Genomic DNA, 21,060 nt, shown 5'->3' with positions numbered 1-21,060 from the left:
TTTGTTATCTTAAATATTTTTAAAAATACTTATTTTTAAAAAATAATAAGCATAAACACATAATTTTTTTTATAGGAATTTATATTTTTAAAAGACAAACATTTTTTGAAAAAGTTTTACCAAGCTCCAAGCTCCAATGTTGTGTTTATTTTTTAGAACAAGACAAAATACTGACAACAAGATATAAATAATAAAAATATAAAATTTTGTGTTTTTATATTTTATTTGGTGATAAATTAAAATAATTTAATGTCTCACTATCTGTCCATATAAACAAACCCAACCCAAATGACCTACAACCTTGGCCTTTTATACTCACTCACTCATCCATCACTATTCTCGAACCTCACCCCACCCGGTTATCCATCAAGAAATTTATCGTATTCAATGTCCTTTTTTTTTGGTGTCTTGTCGGATTCAATATCTATTGTTTTAAAATAGTTAAATAAACCCAATGAGAGAGGTTCTAGCCAATCCCCTAAACTGGGCTTAATAAACGAGGCGGCCCATCATGCTTCCGTGATTGGATTTGGTTAAGAAGGCCTGCTAAAGCTCCTACTTGTTTTGGGCTTTTATGATCAGTAATGAGCAATAATAATTCATCCACACTCTTAAATAGAATTTCGATACTTAAAGCTTAGGCCCATTATCTTACCAAACAAAAAAAATTTGAGACGAATTAATTCTTCGTTTAGGAAATATAATGAGAAAAAAAAATAATTCATACACATAAAAAAACATGTTGCAATATGCAAAAATAAAAAATAACACATAATTTGGAACTGTTCTTATGGTGCTGCTACCAAGAACTATGTATCCAACACCAGTTTCAGAGTGAAATCCATTCACGGAGGCTTTGTCAATGACTTGGTGATGGATGCTCTATTGCCTAAGACCAATCACTGGGCAAGAACTGCTTCTGTTATATCACTGAGGTTGTTCTGTGGCTGCTCAAGTGGACTCTGGAACTATCTGGTGAGTTATGTAATCAGAGATGGGGATAGCATTGAAGCAGTGAATGCCATTGACAATCCTGATAATGTCATTGTTGGTTGTCTGTTTTATATACCTCTCAATTCAAGTGAGTGGTGATTCTCCTTCAACTGCATAGAATAGAATAGCCATGCATGAATAGAACAGACACTTTTATTTGATTGATTCATGTAATGAACATTTTTGTATTCCATGTTACTGCATTGCAGTTCCTGGAGAGCCTTATCATCATTATTGGAATAATGACACTCCTTCAGTTCCTGTCCCTTCACCATCTTTTGATAATTTTTCAGGTATAGTTTAAGTAAGGATATAATAAATGACTTGTGTATCTTAACTGTTTGAAGTTTGAACCATACAATATGATTGTCTGTGAAGTAATTGTAAAGATGCACTTTTTCTTTTACAGCTGATCAAGTCAATCATAATGACAATGTGGCCTCTGGATGGATCATTGGGGGCTTAATGGTTGGATTTTTCTTATCATATTGAGCATTATTCTTGTATTACTCTGACCCTAAGATCATCAAAATGTATTGCTGAAGCAAGTAATCAAGTAAAAGATGATGAGGAAGGAAAGATATCTCATAAATTACATATTCATGGGAATCCAAGTTTCTTTTGTGGTTCTGGAGGGTACATGTGTGGCAAAAGTACTTTGGACGAGGAGCGAGACGATGGTGAATCCAGCAATCTCCAAATTACAGTTTCAAAACCTTCAAGTAATCAACCTCACATTGGATTCTCCACTATACACATGTTCAGGAGGCTATGCATAACTTATATTTGTTACTGCAGCTACAAGACCTGATATATTTGGCATGGAGAAGCCTATAGTTTTAGCATACTAAAGAGATTTTTGGCGCAACTAATGGTTTCGCTAATTCAAATCTGCTTGGACACAGAACAGATGGTTCTGTTTACTATGGTCTATTCAGGGACCAGGTTTGTGGCTAGGTTACTAAATCTGTTCATAGGGAAGTTATGATTTTCATACTGTTTCTGATATGCATGTAAATCCTTCTAGGAAGTTGCTATCAAAAGGATGACAACTGCACACACTAAAGAATCTATGATAGAATTGAAAGCTATGTGCAGGGTTCATCATGCTATCCTGGTAATTTCACTGTTGTTCAAAGTAAATTATATGCTTTGATTTTGGAGCTAAATGCTTGGCATTTCTTTACTTCGTTCAAGGTAGAATTTATCGGTTATGCAGCCAGTCATGATAACGAGATTTTCTTGATTCTCAATATGCTCAAATGGGTTTACTCAGAAGCCATTTATAAGGGTAACATCGTGAAGATGCTTTGATGTTTGTCATGTATATAAATTCACCTTCAAATTGAAAATGATTCACACACAAACATTCCTCTAAAATATAGAGTTAAAGATCCTTCATTTTTTGTTCTTGGTTACAGGTCATTTGCCGCTTTCTTGGATCATCAGGGTTCAGATTGCGCTTGATGCTGCTAGGGGCCTTGAATACATACATGAGCATGCAAAAGCTCATGATGTCCATCAAGATATCACCACAAGCAACATTTTACTTGCTGCTTCCTTTAGAGGCAAGGTAACACCAAAACATTTCTCTATGCCATATGATTTTCTTTTTCATTTTGATTTTCTCTAATTGTCAGATCTCTCCTTCTCTCTTTGTTTCTAGATATCAGATTTTGGGTTCGCAAAACTTATAGCTAAAGGAAATGTTGGAGAAGCTGCAACAAGAAAATTTGCTACTTCATATGGATATCTTGCTCCAGAGTAATTAAGTAATTTACATCCAGACACTCAACAGGCACAATCATTCAAAGTGAATTGAAATGATTACAACTTTTAAAATCTTAATATTGTGCAGATTCTTGGGAGATGGCCTTGCAATGACTGAGAGTGATGTCTTCGCATTTGGAGTTGTTCTTTTTGAGATCATATCAGGGAAGGAGGCCGTTATTCAAACTGAAGGTGTGGCGACAAATAATCCTGACAGACGTTCCATTGGCATCTGTTGTAAGTTCTGCTTTCAGTAAGATGTAACTGTTAAGTAAAGATAGTGTACCTCAGTAATCACAACATGACATTTCAAGGTGTGTGTTTGTTTTTCAGCTTTAGTTTTTAGAACTTCATTAGCAGTTGTCTCAATGCAGATGGTTTCCATTCTTAGGAGCACTTCAAGCCTGAGAGACAACATTGGTCCTAGCATGATGAATCTGTATCCTTATGATAATGTATTTAAGGTAAGTGTGTTTCTCCTTTTTCCAATCTTGTACTCATGACCCGTTAAGGATATTTTGTCTTTTACCTTAGAAAATTGAAGGTTCTTCATCTCAATATGATCCAAAAAACTGTAATTTCTCAAAATTTCACCCCACAAGTTTGTTGTTTGCATAGATGGCCATGCTTGCAAAACAATGTGTGGAGGATGACCCCATCTTACAACTCTAGCAGGGAAGAGCCAAGTTTTCAGTGGCCTAATTCTGGGGAGATAATTAACAAAGCAAGAATTTCTTTTTTCTCATATCCATTGGATCAGCAACTTGTCATGGAGTTGGTGGTTCAACACCTTTGTCCATTGCCCTGAGTTTAATCTTATAATTTGTCACAGATGATCCTTTTTCTTGGCAGGAATATGTAACAATGCAATTTTTACCTACTGATCTCGTAATTGTTTTTGACAATTTTTTAAGTTAAAATGCAATACTGATCCACCATTTTCCAGGATCTTGGTAAATAATACACCTTCATATTGACGTGAGACTACAAATATTAAATACATTAATGGGTGTCACAGATAGTGGAATATTGTGATACATCATAGCTAATATCAAAATACAACCTTATTTAACAAGCGAAGCTAACACCCTGCGTGGTGGAATGAATGATTTACGAGAATGAAGAACAGCCCAATTATCAATCAAGAGAACATCTCCTTTCTGCCATGGAATAGCAACAGATTCTTCCTCAAGTAGTTTGAGACAATCATAGACTACATCAGAGGGTAATGGCTGGCCATCACCAAAGGTAACAGCCTTCACAGGATCATTCCTTTCATCCTCCCAGCCAGTGTATGCAGCCACCATGCTATTGAACCATATCTTCCGGTTTCTGCTCTTATCATACTTCACTGCTGGGATTGGACCCATGATTGTTTTCACCCCATCTTCCAACCACTCCAACTTCATTCCCAGTTTAGTAGCCCTGCAAGAGTCTCATTCATATGAGCTATGCATGTTCCACAAAATAAGGCAAATTTATGGCATGATTTGAAAAAAGATGAAACCTTTGCTCAGCTATGGTCTTATCTGAGGTCAAGAAGGTTGATTTCCAGCCACGGCCAATTGGAGAAGAAGGGTTATCATCTTCACCTAAGACCCTTATGTACAACAATCCATGCTCCTCTAACCGCTCAACGAACTCAGGGTACCTCTTCTTCATCTTTTCATACACAACATGGCTCAGAACTATTGGTGTCTCACCTCCACTCGCAGGCTCCACTTCACAGAAAAAGAACAACTTTGAAGGAAATTCCGGAACCTGTTCCACAAAACCCCACCAATTAAGAGAAAGATTGCAACTTTATACAAAAAAAATACTGAATTTCAGGTGAAATGAAGTAGCACCTTACCTGGGCCATTTCATGGTGGAAAGGGATTTTCTGATCGGGTGGGGACTCATTGGCGGTGAAGACACGACCAACAACGTTGGTGCGAGGGGCGGCGCCACCAACGTAGGGAAGCTCGTCGTAGCCGAAGGCTTCGACGACGTCGTTGAAGTCGGAGGCGGTGTTGACGGTGAATCCCCTAAAAAGCAGAGCACCCGATTTCAGAAGCAACGATTCTAAGTAGGGCTTATGGGCTTTAATGGAGCGCGTAAGTGGAAGAACAGTTGCTGAAGAAGGAGGAGGAGAGAGTACAGCCGGGAAAGAAACTCCATCGAAAAGCTTCTGCTGAGGAACCTTAATTTCCACGAACGACTCTGCCGCCGTCACTGCCATGGTTTCTTCCCGCGATCTACTTAGTTAGTTAGATAGGTGGGTAGTTTTATTAATAAAATAAATATTAATAATTAATAATAAAAATAAGAGAAAATGACAAATAGGTCCCTAATTTTTTGTCCTGCGAACATTTTTGTTCCTGATCATTAAAAAATACTTTAAGTATCTGACCTTCACAAAACTTGGACGGATCAGTCTCTGAAGGGGACATTTAGACGGAAGGACTGATCCGTCCAAATTTTGTGAAGGTCAGTAACTTAAAAGTTATTTTCAATAGTCAGAGACAAAAATATCTGCAAAAGGTTAGGAATGTATTTGTAATTTTCTCTAAAAATAATAATCCTCCACGTGGACGGAAATTGCAACCAGATTCATCGTAACTCATAAGTCACCGGATAATGTAAGTACGTAACATAACAATTGGGCTATTGGGCCTCTCTTCATCAAAGGCCCATTTCAATCCCAAAAAAAAGTTCATACTTAATCTAATTATGTTAAATTAATAAAATACAAATTATAGTTAAATCGTATTTGCTGGTCGTTTTTTTTTTGCCGCAGCTGCAGAATCATCAAGGTTTAAACCCTAACGAACTGAAACTCTTTCTTTCTCGTTGTGAATTCTAAAGCCCTAAAGTAACAGTGGTTGAGAATGGCGGAACCGAGTGAGTTGAGTCGCTACATTGAGTCATACGTCGATTCTTCTTCGACTCCAGCTCAACAGGTTCAATTCCTTTCAGCTAATAATTATTTCATCTCTGCTTTTTAATCAAAACAGTTGTTTTCTGTTGAATTGTTGGTGATGATGATGATGATGATGATGCTCATGTTAATGCAGGCTGCTAGTTTGGACTCAGTTGGGTGTCTTGTGAAATCTGATTCCTTAACTCTGGAAGTTCTGGTGTGTTTCACTTCCTTAACAAATGAAAGTAAAATAAAAAATATACATTTTTTCATGCATCAGTTAATTTGTGTCTTTTCTTGTTTTCCGTCTGTTTCAAAATTCAGGTTCGAGAGTTGCAGATGTATTTGACAACAACAGATAATGTTATTCGTGCAAGAGGTGCGTTTTTGCTTAATTTTCCAGGTTGCTATTGTTTTGCATGCAGCGTAGCAAGCAATTCTTCTGAATAGGATTCCAGTAGGAAGCTACTTCATTCTGATCACTGCCCCAACAACTGATATGGCAGTTGATTGAGCTTTTCTCTATCTTAATGTATATGCTAAGGTTTTGTAGAAATTCACTTCTGTATATTTATGTGTATTTCATACACATTCTAACAGGTAGCGTTGACGAACGCGCATGTGTGTGTATGGATGTGCATTATCTTTTACTAGTTTAATCTTCAAAATAATCTTCAGTACATGTCTGTGTCTCTTGGAAAACTTCAGGAATCCTGCTTCTAGGTGAGGTGCTTAAGCGTATTGAGTCGAAACCTCTTGGCAGTGCAAATATACATACCTTGGTTGTGTTCTTCAAGGACAGGCTGGTCAGTATGAATATTTCTTCTTAAAGTTTTTTGTTTGAATTTCTTTTTAATTGAGTTTTTTCGCTTCCCTGTCAAAATTATTCTAATTTGTTTCTGTCAATGGATTTCTTACTTCATCTGTTGATTGGATTGAGACAATTTCATGGTTTTGATTGGGATTTTGATGCTTTGTTTATAAGCTATATAATTACTGAGACAAATTTTCATGGTATTCTCTGATTACCATGAGCAATATAATATTGTTCATGATCAGGCAGATTGGAGAGCACTACGAGGTGCACTTATTGGTTGCTTGGCACTAATAAGGAGAAAAAGTGTGGTGGGGATGGTAACTGGTACTGATGCCAAAGCCATTGTTCAGTCCTTTCTAGAGTATGTTCAAGTTCAGTCCTTAGGACAGTATGACAGGAAGGTAAATTATTGTTACAGCTAGAAAGCAAATACTTCCTTCTGCTCAATGAATTAGAATTTTCCAAAGATGAAAAATACAGTAAATTCTCTATGGAATAATTCCAGAAAAAGAACGCTTGTTGAAAAGAAGTCGAACTGATCATATACTGGCTTAAATTTTGTTAACTAACCTTTTTTATATTGGGTGCAAAACCCTTTTCTAATGCTAATTATTTTTATTGGGATTTTTTTCCGTGATTCCCCTTTATTAATTGCATCTAAGCTATATAATGCACTCCACTGTTAACCTCGTTTTTTATTTTCTCCTGCAGCTATCCCTTGAACTACTTGATTGTCTGCTAGAACGCTACTCCGACGTGCTTGCTTCACTGGTAGTCCTAGCTTCTCTAAACTTCTATAAGGCAATATATGACCGGAGTTTCTAAGAGTAAATAGCCATTTTAGCACCCGAAAGATTCAGTTTTTGACAAAACGGACCTTAATATTTATTTTTGACAAAATGACTCCCGAAAAATATATTCCGTTTGACAAAGTAATCCAAACATTTGGTCAATGGTTAATTTATTTAGTCAACTGTTAACTTATTATAAAATTACTAATCTACCATTTATTCTCTCTCTCTCTCCACTTATCAGTTTATTACTACCCCATCATATTACCATTGCAACAGTTTCCATCAACAACCCAACAATGACACCAATCTTCCCAAAACGGAAAAACACCACTGCCAATCCCATTTTCTTTGTTTCTCCCATCGCGGCTGCCATGACCTCTCCTCTCTCTCTCTCTCTCTCTCTCTCTCTCTCTCTCTCTCTCTCTCTCTCTCTCTCTCTCTCTCTCTCTCCTGCGGCCAACCACAACCACTGCAAGAGAACCTCCACTTCTTCTGTCGTTGCCATAGTCGGTCCTGCAAGTGGACCTCCACTTCATCGGCAGGCTCTCCTCGCGACTCATCATTGCCTCTCTCTAATCATCAGTCGCATCGCTGTGCTTCGTTGTCACCTCGTGTTTTATCATCTCCCACTTTCGTTTTGAGAATGTTATAGAGCGAACTTGATTGAAACTAAATTCTCCAAAACCCACACCTTTTTTCATTTTCTATTCCACCCACAAAACAACCTTATTTTTCTTTCTTATCAGGTATTTCTTCATCTTTTTTCTTGTTTTTCGTCTTCTTTTTCTATCCATTTTTGAATTGTTCATCGTTCTCTATTGAAATTCTGGATCAAGATCTGTTCTTGGTTTCTCTGTAGCCTGCGATTATGGATATCTAATTTCACAACACCTCACACTACTCTTTATTGTTAGGATTTATTGTGTTTTTCCCCTATTTGATTATTGAATTAGATTTGATCATCCATTATTTCATTATTGTGAAATCAGTTTTTGAGACTTTGTTTTGTTCCTTTGTTCATTGCTATTTGGGAGTTTTCTGGTTGATTTAGGAGTGATTATTAGGTTAATATTTTACTCATTTTGGTTGATGCAATGGAGAATTGGAGATCGATTATGGTGGTGGAGGAAGCGGAGGTGGGGGCAGGGGGAGGATGTGCGGTGATGTAGGTGAAGGATGGAGGAATGGTGCTAGGTAATGGTGAGAAAGAGTGTGGGTAAATTTGTAATTTTATAAGAAAAGTGAAGGATAAATTAGTACTTCAATGAAAAATTTAAAGTTGACTAGGTAAATTAACCATTGACCAAACATTTGGGTCACTTTGTCAAATGTAATATATTTTTTGGGGGTCATTTTGTCAAAAATAAATGTTGAGGTCCGTTTTGTCAAAAAATGAATCTTTCGGGTGCCAAAATGGCTATTTACTCATTTTCTAATAAATGGCTAAATCTAAACAGCAAAAACTTTGAAGCAAAATATTAGTTGGACTGGTCTTTTTCAGTTTTTTTTTTTCGTTGATTAAAACTGTGACGTATCATGTTTTAGGTCATCAACATATAGTTAAATATTATATAAATTATTAAATTGACCATGTTGAATCGGCTATATTATACCCTTCTTTGATTATACTTCCGTTTTCTTCCATTTAGGGCAGATTAGACAAATTTCGTTTGATTTATATCTAATTGCTTAGATTTGTTGCTTCTTGCAACCAAAGTATATTACCACCCATTTCATTATATAGTAACTGTTTTTTATAATTGAGTGTCAATTGATGTGTTTTAAAATATGGTTATTTTAGTGTTTTTGGACTTTATGTACTGTATAATTTGTATATATGAGACTCTTTCTTTTTCTGAGTAGTGCATGAATTTTGGTATTTACTTAATTCAATATTTTTTAATATACTGAAAACATTGAGATACAAAATATTCAAGTTCAATAGGAGAGGATAAGATATCCTACTAAATGGAATGAACATATGATGGCAAATATGTGACTTAAATTATGCAATCCCAAAGTAATCTATGTAAGCTATTATTTAAATTCGTAATTACAAGACCTTGGTTCTTCACTCTCTTGCAGGGCGAGGAACTTATTTATGGAATTTGTGAAGCTGTGGATGTAGAAAAGGATCCAGAGTGTTTAATGCTCATTTTTCATATTATTGAGACTGTCGGAAAATTATATCTTGATCCATCTGGTCCAAATACAAACTTCGTTGAAGAAATTTTTGATATTTTAGAAGCCTACTTTCCTATTCACTTTACACACGTAAGTCTCTAATCTTTTGCATATTTCTCCCAATTGAATATCTTCTATAATGCTTACTCATTTCCATACATCATTAAGCATATATGTTCCAGACAATGTTTTTAGTACTAATATGAGTGGTTATATTGTGTTACATTGGAGACTGACAAGATGGACATTCTATTTGTATTCTGACTGTTATTTATTTGTAATCTGGATTTCTGTTTCTCTACCAGCCAGTGGGTGATGATGCTCATGTTCAAAGAGATGATCTGTCAAGAGCTTTGATGGTAAGTGGAACTTCATTCGAAGTTTATGGTGGTTTGTCTTACCTGTTTTATTTTCTCACAGTACTTGTTATTTTCAATTATTTTGGGAGATCCCTTGGTCCTATTATGTTTGCTTTACCCAAAAAGAGGAAATACAAATTTTCTTGCATTTATATTATAACTATCTATACTAAGTCTTCATTTCATGCAACTTGGTTGCTTGTCATCCTCAACTAATGGAATGTTTGTAATATTTTATCTTTCATTCAAAAACTGGCTAGGATATGCTATTCAGTTGTTATATTACTTTCCTGCAGGCTGCATTCTCTTCCACACCTCTTTTCGAGCCATATCTCGTTCCTTTGTTACTTGAGAAGCTTTCTTCCTCGCTACATTCAGCAAAGGTTTGTGTTAATGGAATGTCATTCTATCTTTTGTGTTAGACTATAACATTATAGATTTTCTGTTTGTTTGTTTTCTATGCATTCAGATTGATTCCCTAAGGTATCTGAGAGCCTGCTCTTCCAAGTATGGAGCAGAGAGAATCGCAAAATATGTACGTGCTATGTGGCCTTTAATAAAGGACATCATATCTACTTATTTGGAGGACCCAGATTTTTCTTTTACTCTAGCACCTTTGAATGGTTTTGGCCCCTCAAAGAATGAACTAGTAATAGAAGCTCTATCCCTCCTTCAGCAACTTATTTTGCAAAATAGCAATTTATTAGTTAGCTTAATAATTGATGATGAAGATGTCAACTTTTGTATCAAGACAACTGCCTCTTATGAGAAATACAACAATATTCCTGTCCAAGAAAAGAAGAAACTGCATTGTGTTGGTTGTATTCTCCATGTCATGGCGAAGACTTCTCTTTCTTTCTGCAATGAAGTATTTCAGAATCATTTCTCCCGAATAATGGATAATGTGGTTTCTGTTGGAAATCTTGATAACCCACAAAATGGTGAAGTTTTTCCCTCTGAGAGAGTTAAGTTTGGATTACTTTATCTCTGCATTGAACTACTTGAAGGATACAGGAAATTATTTTCAGTGTCTGAACAGTATGTTCTTGAGCATGAAACATGCTGCACTGAGCTTCATAGGTTTTCAACTCCATTGTTTAATGCCTTTTGTTCAGTGTTGGCATTAAGTAATGAGATATGCCCCCTTGATCCAGAGATATACGTTGGAGGTGAATGCTTTTTTTCTTAGCCCCCCCTCCTAAAATGCTAATTCTTTGTTATCCAGAATTATAACTGTATTGCTACTCTTGTTATTTGGTTCTTCACTATGAGTGTGTGTTGAACTCCTAGTGTGTTCTGTGTAACAAAAGATGAAAACTTTCTGGAAAGGAAGGATCACATTTGTGAGGAAAAGACATAGACATCCTTGTAATGGACAAAACAGAAACAACAGGCAAAGTAGGTCTAAACAGCAAAACTTGAGAACATGCATATCAGTAATATAAAATACATTCGAAACTATTATTAGCATTCCAACAAAGGGTATACACTTCACATGCATACATCTTACTTTCAGATGCAAATTTGTCTTTCTTTGGTTCATGCCTTCTGAATTTATTGTTTTATATTTTCATTGCTGACTCGTTTTTGGCTTTTGGTATTGACATGCAGTGAAGGGTTTGCAGATACTGGCTATGTTTTGTTCAGATGTTTTTCCAGTACCAATGTTAATATTTGAGGATATTTTGAAGAAACTAATGTCAATCATAATAGAGGATTCCAATAAAATGACGCTATGGGAAGCGGCACTAAAAGCATTATTTCATATTGGTTCATTTGTTCAAAAGTTCGATGAATCTGAAAAGGCGATGAGCTACAAGATTTTAGTCGTAGAAAAAGCTGCAGAACTGCTTTCTATCAATGATATTAATCTACCTCTTTCACTCAAAGTAAAAGCATTATCTGAGATAGGAATGACTGGAAAGATAAATATGCTGACTGTTCTTCAAGGGTTGACAGGAGTTGTATTTGCCAATGTATCTGATGTTTGTGTATGTAATACTCTTCTGCAAATATTATTTTAACATTTGTGCATATTAATCCCTTAGATAATTTTGTGAGCTTTACTTTTGGATTTTGGGCTGTAATCCTCTGGCATGGTTCATGCAGGCCAGTAGAAATTCAAGGTCTTTTGAAACTGCTGTTCAGCTTTTGGAGTGCTATTCTTGCAAGTTGCTTCCATGGTATTCCACTCAGCAGAGCTTATATACTACATTTCCTTTGTTGTGCCTATTTGAATTTTCTTCACCAACAGCTTAGATGTGAAATTATCTGAGATTTTGCATTAGAAATAAAATGCTAAAGTCGTATAATCTAAACAATGGTATTAACATTGTTATGATAAATTTTCAAAATGGTTCACAACTTAAAACAACAGAACAATTGCAATCTATTACAACTAAAATTAAAATGTTCAAGGAACAAGGAGGATCTACACTGGTAGAATTTCCTGGCAATCTGATATTTTGAATTGCACATATTTGGACAGGATCCATGAGAACGGATGTTCGGAGGAGTTCATAGAGCAATTTGCTGTAGATATTTGGGCTCATGCAGGAAATTGCATGGATTTTTGTGCTCCCTTTGAGGAAAAGGTAAATATTCCTGCAACTCTTATGGATTAATATTCTATGTTGATATTTGTTGAAATCCCAAACGTGATATCATTTACATGCAAGAAAAATACTACGAAGCAGTAATATTAAATATTTTCTGCCTTTACTTCAGGGTCTTCTTGATGCATTAATGAAAGTTATGAAAGTTTCTGTAGCAAGTTGCTCTGTGGACAGTCAAAATACGATAATATTAAAAGCTTATACAGTATTGTTATCGCATACTAACTTTCAGCTAAATAAAGTTGAAAGAATGCCACTTAGTCCTGGACAGTATGACATTTCCGATAGAGATGAGTGGATACTTTCATTATTTGCATCAGCAATTATTGCAGTTTGCCCCAAGACACGCATTCCAAATATAAGAGTACTTCTGGATCTATTTATGATAATGCATCTCAGAGGCATTGTTCCAGCTGCGCAGGCCTTGGGTTCTATAATAAATAAATTGGCTTCAAAATCCAGCAGTGCAGAAAGTTCAAGTGACCTTACCTTGGAAGAAGCTCTGGATATTATATTCTGCACAAAATTATGGTTTTCCACGTCTGATATGTTGCAGAGAACTGGAGCAAACGGGAGTGCGATGGTTATTACTGATTTATGCCTTGGTGGTGCAAATGATAGACTGCTTCAAATCAATGCCGTTTGTGGGCTCTCATGGATTGGAAAAGGTTTGCTTATGTGTGGTCAGGAAAAGATTAAAGACATCGCTATGATTTTTATAGGGTGCTTAAAGACTGAAGAGCAACCATTGGATCCTTTAGTAATGAAATGTGCTGCTGATGCATTTCATGTTCTTATGAGTGATTCTGATGTCTGTTTGAACAAAAAATTTCATGCCATAATTAGGCCACTTTATAAGCAGCGATTTTTCTCTTCAATGATGCCAGTTTTTCAGCAGTTGATCACAAACTCTCACCCTTCATTCTCCAGGTAGGTGTTTTTCTCCCAATGGAATGTAATTTTTTAGTATTCTTTTTATTATTCTGATGCCTTAGAGACTTGAATTGTCCGCTAGAACCCCTATATACGCGAACACCACATCATATTACTAATGAGTGTTTTGACTTTGGTGTTTTTATCTTTCTCCCCTTCAAATGTCTAAACTGATTTTGTTTACACTCTCAGATCTTTCTTGTATCGAGCCATGGCACATATCATATCTGATACTCCACTAATAGTTATATTAAATGACGCAAACAAGGTTAGTATGGGAAATTTTAAAATTGCGAAATTATATATTTGTTAGATTCTAGTAATGACTTTCTCTATCAATGATTGATTAAAGTAATTTTCTTTGCAATAATTTGCAGCTCATACCAGTTCTCCTGGATTGCATGTCAATATTAACAGAGGATGTCCAGGATAAAGATATTTTATATGGCCTGTTGCTTTTGTTATCTGGGATATTGACCAATAAAAATGGTAATTACAATGCCTATAGAATTCATATTCTGTTATCTGAATTTTTATGGCCAAGAGGTGTGTGTATAGTAGGTTTTCATTTATGTGATGCAATCTTATTTTCATTTGTTATTACTTTTTGTCATTTGAAAGGGTAGACCTTGGAGCAACAATTGAGTTCTCTCCATGGAATTAGTCACTTATACTTACATTAGGCTAGTTACACACTTTGGGTGCGGCCTTTTCCTGGGATGCTGTGCACCAGGCTGCCCTTAGTTGCTTTTAGTCATTTCCTTGAGAAAGAAATTTGATCAACTCCAAATTGCTAATTTCATAAGAACATTGATCATTAGACCATTATACCAGTTGCTAAGTTCTGGCGTCATACCTGGTATTTATAAATTTGTAATTAGTTAATTACCTATGTCCCTGTTCCTTGCTCATGCAGATGTGGCTGTTTATAGAAAGATATAGCATGCTATCTGTGGGATATGTTTATCACTCTGCACTTTTATGTATCTTATGTATGCAGGAACAGAAGCTGTAACCGAGAATGCACATATTATCATCAACTGTCTGACTAGACTTGTAGATTATCCTAATAAGACGGTATCAGAACTTCCTTGTACAAAGATCCAATATTCCAATGTCATATATGGTGTTAATGTTGGTTTCTCATTTTCTTGTTACGCAGCTTGTTCGAGAGACAGCTATTCAATGTCTTCTTGCCATGTCTGAGCTGCCACATTCCCGAATCTATCCTATGAGAACACAGGTTTGTGAATCTTTCAGCTTGAATAGATGATTATCATCTTTTGACTAATATTCTCTTTGATAACAGTTATGACTTGAATGATTCACTTTCCCACAAGTGTTGAATACCTTGAATGCACAGCGTTGTCCATGTCTAACAGTTATTATTCATCTTAATCCTATTGATTACAACAGGTACTGCGGTCAATATCAAAAGCTCTCGATGATAAAAAGAGAAGTGTTCGAGGCGAAGCTATCAGATGTCGGCGTGCATGGTTGGTAACTTGATCATCTTTAGTTTCGGGAAAATGAACAATTTTGTTTGATGCAACAACTTCTGTTATTGCTTCTTACAATAATTTGATATAGGAGTCATCATTGATGTTCTTCACAATCAACTTCCCAAGCTACTGGAAGGTCCTCCCGTCCAACTTGAAGTGCGATTTTCCACCAAAAGAATAAACTGCAAGTTTTTGAAATGGTGGATATCAACACTTGTAAATATCAATTTCGTTGCATAGTGGATAGTTACTTGTAAAAAGGCGAGTTTGGCAAAATGAAGCAAAATGACCTTCGACACTGACATGAATGTAACATGCTAGTTTTCATCGAGTTTGTTCTATAAATATGCTGTTTATCATTAGTTCTTTCTAAGAAACAGTAGCATGTTCCAAAGAAACTAAGATCTTAAAAATTTGGCCAACAAATATACCGAATTAATAAGAAACATGTTACCTTACACATATTTTTACATTTTCTTATTTTTCATTATTTTCTATTTTAATTAACAGAAAAACCTATAACTTTAAAACTGCCTACAATTGGGAAGTACAATGTATGAGTTGAAATCGGCATATAACATGGCGATTCTCATCTCATTTTTCATCCTTCAATGGAGAATCTTAAGTCACTTCAAATTCAGCTACCAGCCACCATCAATACAAAAACAAATTGGTGGAGAAATTATCATGAAGGTGCAGCAGCAAAATTTGCATCAAAGAATCAATCAATCATAGATGTCATCTTCTGCTCCACTAGACTGATAATTATCCTGCTGCTGCATAGCAACTCTATGTTGCTCTTCCATGTCGTCGTCATCATCCATTTCTATGTCCCCTCCCTTCGTATTTGCATAAGCCTTAAAAGCATCAAAATATTAGATGGAACGATTTTACGACTACGAAAGCAAACAAGAGTTTCGATGTATTAACGATGCCATACCTCAGAATCCATCAGTTCAATTGCAGCGGCGTTCGGCCGTCGCCTTACAGTCACTCTTGAAGGTATTGGAAATTGTTCAACCTCATCACCAGATCTTCCCTCTCTGGCTCTCTTTTTTCTTAAAACAAGCTTTGTAGGAAGAGGCTGCATATCAAATTAACAAATTGACAGAGTAATCAATAAATCATGAGCTATCACATTGGAAGAGATGTAAATGTGTTTCGAGGGAAATACCAAATAGCGTGCCTCTGACTCGTCAAACGAAACCAAGTACGTCGTAGGGTCATGTGCATCATCGCCCCGTACCTATTGTTGGAAAATAAAGATTCCAGGAGTATTAAAAGGGAAATTGTTTACTAGATGATACATGAATGAACAACTAAGTTGGAAAAGTGTTTTGGTAGAAAAAATCCATGGCAACATACATCCCAGTGATATTCGCGGACCCAAGAATATGAGACGTCTTCGTTTTCGTCATATATATCCTTTGACATCTGCCACCACAAAGTTCAGATAAATCCAGCAGCTAATCACAGTATTAATTCTAGTTACTTGTGCTTCAGAACTGAAGCAAAATTGAATAAGAGGCAAATCTACCTCTCCAGGTGCTGGGACCATATAAGCTAAGAATTTCTCGGGATTTGCAGGATCCAAACCAGATGCAACATAGCTTTTCATAATTGCCTGCGGGCAAAAAATAAATAGGACATGTACCAATAAATAAGTAGGACTATGATTCAAACATATGCAGCAGTTAGCAACAATAGTCATCACAGTGCCAAGACAGATAGACACATTGCAAACACTGCAACTGTTTTTGGAACTGTGTATGTGTGTGTGTGTGTGTGAGAGAGAGAGAGAGAGAGAGAGAGAGAGAGAATAAAGTTGATAGATATTCATGTATTCGTGTGCACTTGCAAACATGGATATACATGAGTCTCCGAACAAAATCACTTTCAATTATCTTAGAACCATAAGTTACCTGCGACTCATGGGCGTCACGTGTAGATTTGTCCAACTTATTGTAGCTTTCAGAATCAGCTGTAGGAGCATTATCAAATGCCGCAACAACAAACTGATCATCGTACCTGCATAGTGGGGCAGCAAATGTCAGCTTAATTAATATGAACTCCAATGTCACAACAAAGTATGACTCTCTTAGTTCCAAATGATTCAACTTTTGTGTACGAAAATAAGAACCGGCTGATGAATAAGATACAGCTGGATAAGTTATTCTTTCAATGCATATAGGGTGTCATACCTATCAAAATCAGGCAGCAACGGCAGAATCTCAACAGGATACACATCTTTGTTAGTTGCGTGAACGGGATGTGATTTAGCCGCTTCAAATGATGCTTCTATTTCCTTTATTTGTCTTTCCCTAAATGAGATCATTTTATTATAGTTAGAAGGTTATAATTACTGTCAAATAATAATTCTTTGTAAAATAACGTCAGATGAGATAGTTGGACACCACTCTACCTGTTGTTAATATTTTCCAAAATATTGCGACCCTTCATCTCTCTCAGTTCCTTTGCTTGCTTTTCAGTAAAAGACTACAACAATATCTTCATAAGCTATTGATTGTGTTGAGAGGGTAATGCATTGTTATATCGACATAAATGTATAATACCTGTTTTGTCGATTCCATGCTTAGAGGAGATATATACTGTGTTTTGACAAGCCATGCAACACCTTTGTCAGTAGGTCTTTCTTTTCTTTTTATGCCACCTTTTTTCATTGGAGTAACAACTTCATCGTCTCGCAACAGTTCTTCATCTTCTGGTTCAAGGGGTGGTCTAACACTGGAAGGACTGTAAGAGTATATGACAAGTGAAAAAAAATTCATCAAACCAGCTCATTCAGCATAAATGATACAATCAAATTCAAGTTTATAAAAGGGTTTGAAGATTATACTTGTAAACACTGAGATCAAGCAGGTCTAAAGGTATCCCAAGATCAGGCTCCACAAAAAGCTTGGGTTTGTACATTTTCTCCAGGGATGTGATCGTATATTTTGCATATCTACCATCATGAAATTACCAGGAAAAAAGGAAGGCATAATTAAGCCATTAGTCTAGAAAGCGCCACTGTAATATTTCCAATAAATGTCACTTATCAGTAGTATATATCCTTTAATATGAGGGATAAGAGAAGTATGAGCTAGCAATTCAATCCAGCATAGCTAGTCAACATGAAAAAGGATAAAAACACACAACTAATGTAAAGTGATCAGGTTATAATTAAATGATCTTCAACCATGAATATTCTTGCAAAAGCTAGTGTTCAGCACTCAGGAATCACTTGGTTCACTCAGTATACACTCTATCTATGCTATTGGTAGCTTAGAATTTGTTTGATTACTTGCAGGACATATCTCAATTCTCATTTAGTACCAGAACAGCACATTTGCCTACTAACGTCTTATTAATCCATTATATCCTTACATCTTAGTAAACTAGTATGTACGTTTACGAGCACTCTCACGTAAGCATCATCATCTCCGTACAAGCCTGAACATTCATGCCTAACCAAAATGATTCAATAATAATAACAATAAAAGGGCGCAAAAACAATATAAACGTGTGAAACCATTAACCATTAATGACTGCATCATCATGTGAATATATAACTCTTGGTACACTGGAAGCTAAATACTGAAATAAACATGAAATACAACCACGTACTCATCTTTATCTTTCTTGAATGCCATTAGCTTGGGTTGTGCACTTGGATCTGGAAGTTCATTTCGGAACCTTAAATGAGAAACAGATTGTAAATTCGCAATTTGTTAGCACCAACAGAAAACATCTAGAATAATAATTTCATGTGCTTGCAATATGAATGATTACTAACTGATGAAACATAAATCTCATTCGGAAAGCATAACGCAATGGAGAAATTAACATAAGAAAAAATGAACGTAAATCTCATTTTTATATGGAATCTCCATAAACAGAACAAATCCCATAATTAATCAATATCCAATACAATGCACCACAGAAAAAAATAACAACAACTACTGCAAATAACTAATAAAGAGATGCTCCTGAGGAAAACCTAAAATCAAAAGTGATTTCAACATACTCACCTCATCTTGCATAGAAATGTAGTTGGCTTCTTCAACCTATTTTCAATCCTTTCACCACTCAATAAGGGAGTAGTCCTCTTTTCTCCCATCCGTGACCCTATAACCGAACCATGCCCCTTCCCAGATACCTGAGTCTTTGGCAGAACACTGTTCTGGGAATCCTTCAGCTGCTGCCTGTGCTTCTCTTCTTGCCTTTGCTTCTCAAATTCTCTCTTTTTTCTCAACCTCCTTTCCTCCTCCGTCTCAGCTCTCCCAGGAGGCCCATTTGATTTCTTCATTGGCATTGGAGCAACAGCAGGCTTCTGCTGTTTATGAGGAATGCCACGATTGGAATGCTTGTGTTCACGTCTGGCGGAAGTTGAAGCCTCCTTCAGCTTCCCTTTACTGCGATCATGCGATTGCCTTTCCTCGTTCCTTTGACTTTGCAAAGAAGCTGAAGCAGGAGGTGGTGGTGAACTAGGGGGAGGTGGTGGTGGCATAGATGCACTGGGCGGTGGCGAAGAAGGAGGCGGTGGCGGCTGCTGCTGATTGTACTGAGAGTATTGATTAGGAGGATAGTACATTGGAGGAGCATGAGGAGGTTGCAACTTTTGTTGAGGCATTGAAGGTGCAGGTGCAGGTGCAGGTGGAGGTGGTGGTGGAGGGTATGAGGTTTCAGGAGGAGCTGGTGGTGGTGGTGGATATGGATACTGCTGATAATGGTGTGAAGCTGATGATCCATAACCAGCAGCATGATTATATCCAGCATTTGGAGGCATTTGATTGTAACCACCTTGTGGGAATGAAGTAGAGGGAGCTGAAGAAGACACAGCAGCATCTCCTCCTCCTCCTCCACCACCACCACCATAGTTCCATCCACCAGCAGGGTTTTGACTTTGACTTGGTGGACGAAACGAAGATTGAGGAGGAAAAGGCCTGTAAGAAGCCATTCCTAAATCATAAACTCAAAAAACTCACCTAAATTAAGCTCAAAAAACAAAATTTTAGGGCTACCTTATTTCTATTTTCGTATCCTTCCACTTCCCAAATCTTAATATACAAGCTGAACAGAGCTAAACCCTAAATAATCCAAAATAACACTCACTTTATTCCTAGTCCTAGATCACGGGCTCTCAATAGTAGAAGCCGAAACCCTTCGAGGCATTAATTGGAAAAAAGTTCTAGTCACCTATCTATTGCTCTATTGCAACTATGAGCTATCATGCTCAAAACCTAGTCTTCGGAGATCAAAACAGTTCTCATACAAAACAATAACAATAATAATAAAGTGATACGGTCACCGAAGTTGCAAACTTTTCAGAAAAGGGTCCCGTAAAAACAGAGCCTTTGATATGGAAGATTCCAGTACCCGAATTCAGAAGTGAATGACTGCACATAAGTCCTAACCTAAGTGGAAAAGCAGCAAGTAACAGAAGCACAAGTGCAGAGAGCATAGATCGGTGATATTATTAGCAGTAATAGAGAAGCAACTTGTGGAGAGTGAAAAAAGACGAGCTTGTGTGTTTTGAGTGGTGAGATTATGAGAAATCAATCGGCCATGTTCTCCCTTGGAACGTTCTTGCTTTTGCTTTTGCGAGCAATCATAGTATCATACTGATACCATGTCATATTGTCATGTATTGCTTCGCTAGATTTTCATCTGTGATTTACTATCCATAAAGTTTAGTACTTTACTGTTCCATGCCCCCTTTATGAAAAACAAGGAAAATATTTTGCATGTGTATGTATATATATACTTAGCTTCCTTTGATATTTTTGCAAAGTAATTAATTGAAGGCAAAGAGTTGTTGAGTGTGTAGTGGGAAAAATGTACAGTGCTTTATGTGAAAGTGAAATATATATCTGCTGATTTGTTTAAATAAATATGTTTTGTTTTTTATTCTCTCTCACTAATATTACTGCTGGCTTCCACTAATGAGTCTCTGATATCTTTAGTCTACATATTCTTTGTTCTTGATCTCACAAATCAACATGCGGCATCATCATGTGCTAAGGTATAAGATTTAGAGAAATATCAGTTGAATTCTTTGTCTAGTTCATTATTGCTTGAAGGTTGCCAACTACTCAAGGTTTTAACAAAGAATTTCAATGTTGGTTTGTAGTAAGGGATGTCATTAACTTGACATTTTGGTTAATAGATGAAGGCCAATAGTAGATGCA

General features: G+C 36.4%; 3 protein-coding genes and 1 pseudogene across 4 annotated transcripts; 2 read left to right on the top strand and 2 right to left on the bottom strand.

Moving 5' to 3' along the window:
- The first annotated feature begins 454 nt into the window (after positions 1–454).
- Positions 455–3,435, top strand: LOC112772577 (lysM domain receptor-like kinase 3; annotated as a pseudogene).
- A 278-nt stretch (positions 3,436–3,713) lies between these two features.
- Positions 3,714–5,356, bottom strand: LOC112769236 (clavaminate synthase-like protein At3g21360). The gene is made up of 3 exons (XM_025813690.3): positions 4,616–5,356; positions 4,271–4,524; positions 3,714–4,188 (listed from the first exon to the last, which is right to left on the bottom strand). The coding sequence occupies exons 1-3, from the start codon at positions 4,982–4,984 to the stop codon at positions 3,828–3,830; spliced, it is 984 nt and encodes a 327-aa protein (XP_025669475.1). The 5' UTR covers positions 4,985–5,356; the 3' UTR covers positions 3,714–3,827.
- Positions 5,357–5,397: 41 nt separating this feature from the next.
- On the top strand, positions 5,398–15,231 carry LOC112772999 (MMS19 nucleotide excision repair protein homolog). Of its 2 annotated transcripts, none has more exons than XM_025818040.3 (20): positions 5,398–5,705; positions 5,820–5,882; positions 5,990–6,044; positions 6,374–6,471; positions 6,725–6,883; positions 7,194–7,253; positions 9,362–9,550; positions 9,766–9,819; positions 10,116–10,202; positions 10,289–10,988; positions 11,431–11,810; positions 11,929–12,002; positions 12,308–12,413; positions 12,547–13,364; positions 13,560–13,635; positions 13,745–13,856; positions 14,368–14,444; positions 14,530–14,610; positions 14,784–14,863; positions 14,958–15,231. In XM_025818040.3, the coding sequence occupies exons 1-20, from the start codon at positions 5,634–5,636 to the stop codon at positions 14,968–14,970; spliced, it is 3,354 nt and encodes a 1,117-aa protein (XP_025673825.1). In that variant the 5' UTR covers positions 5,398–5,633; the 3' UTR covers positions 14,971–15,231. The 2 variants fall into 2 exon arrangements, with proteins under 2 accessions (XP_025673825.1, XP_025673824.1); XM_025818039.3 differs by having other exon boundaries at positions 6,701–6,883.
- LOC112773000 (protein PAF1 homolog) lies at positions 15,202–20,711 on the bottom strand. Its single transcript, XM_025818041.3, has 12 exons — positions 18,901–20,711; positions 18,497–18,565; positions 17,727–17,834; positions 17,443–17,623; positions 17,292–17,365; positions 17,071–17,190; positions 16,792–16,897; positions 16,407–16,493; positions 16,235–16,303; positions 16,044–16,115; positions 15,810–15,953; positions 15,202–15,726 (listed from the first exon to the last, which is right to left on the bottom strand). The coding sequence occupies exons 1-12, from the start codon at positions 19,827–19,829 to the stop codon at positions 15,595–15,597; spliced, it is 2,091 nt and encodes a 696-aa protein (XP_025673826.1). The 5' UTR covers positions 19,830–20,711; the 3' UTR covers positions 15,202–15,594.
- Between the last annotated feature and the right edge of the window lie 349 nt (positions 20,712–21,060).

This window comes from Arachis hypogaea, chromosome 18, assembly GCF_003086295.3.
Source record: "Arachis hypogaea cultivar Tifrunner chromosome 18, arahy.Tifrunner.gnm2.J5K5, whole genome shotgun sequence".
Taxonomy (NCBI): Eukaryota; Viridiplantae; Streptophyta; class Magnoliopsida; order Fabales; family Fabaceae; genus Arachis; species Arachis hypogaea.
The sequence above is the reverse complement of the archived record's forward strand: the minus strand, read 5'-3'. Positions and strand labels throughout refer to the sequence as shown.

Bases quoted from the DNA above. Each gene is read 5' to 3' on its own strand.
- LOC112769236 (XM_025813690.3), bottom strand. From the start codon at position 4,984: ATGGCAGTGACGGCGGCAGAGTCGTTCGTGGAAATTAAGGTTCCTCAG. The intron at 4,525-4,615 runs GTAAGGTGCTAC...TTTGTGGAACAG, and splicing joins TCCACCATGAAATGGCCCAG to GTTCCGGAATTTCCTTCAAA. The intron at 4,189-4,270 runs GTTTCATCTTTT...AGACTCTTGCAG, and splicing joins AAGACCATAGCTGAGCAAAG to GGCTACTAAACTGGGAATGA.
- LOC112772999 (XM_025818039.3), top strand. From the start codon at position 5,634: ATGGCGGAACCGAGTGAGTTGAGTCGCTACATTGAGTCATACGTCGAT. The intron at 12,003-12,307 runs GTATTCCACTCA...ATATTTGGACAG, and splicing joins TCTTGCAAGTTGCTTCCATG to GATCCATGAGAACGGATGTT. The intron at 14,445-14,529 runs GTATCAGAACTT...CTTGTTACGCAG, and splicing joins TAGATTATCCTAATAAGACG to CTTGTTCGAGAGACAGCTAT.
- LOC112773000 (XM_025818041.3), bottom strand. From the start codon at position 19,829: ATGGCTTCTTACAGGCCTTTTCCTCCTCAATCTTCGTTTCGTCCACCA. The intron at 18,566-18,900 runs GTGAGTATGTTG...TTCTCATTTAAG, and splicing joins ACATTTCTATGCAAGATGAG to GTTCCGAAATGAACTTCCAG. The intron at 17,191-17,291 runs GTAGAGTGGTGT...GATCTCATTTAG, and splicing joins TTGGAAAATATTAACAACAG to GGAAAGACAAATAAAGGAAA.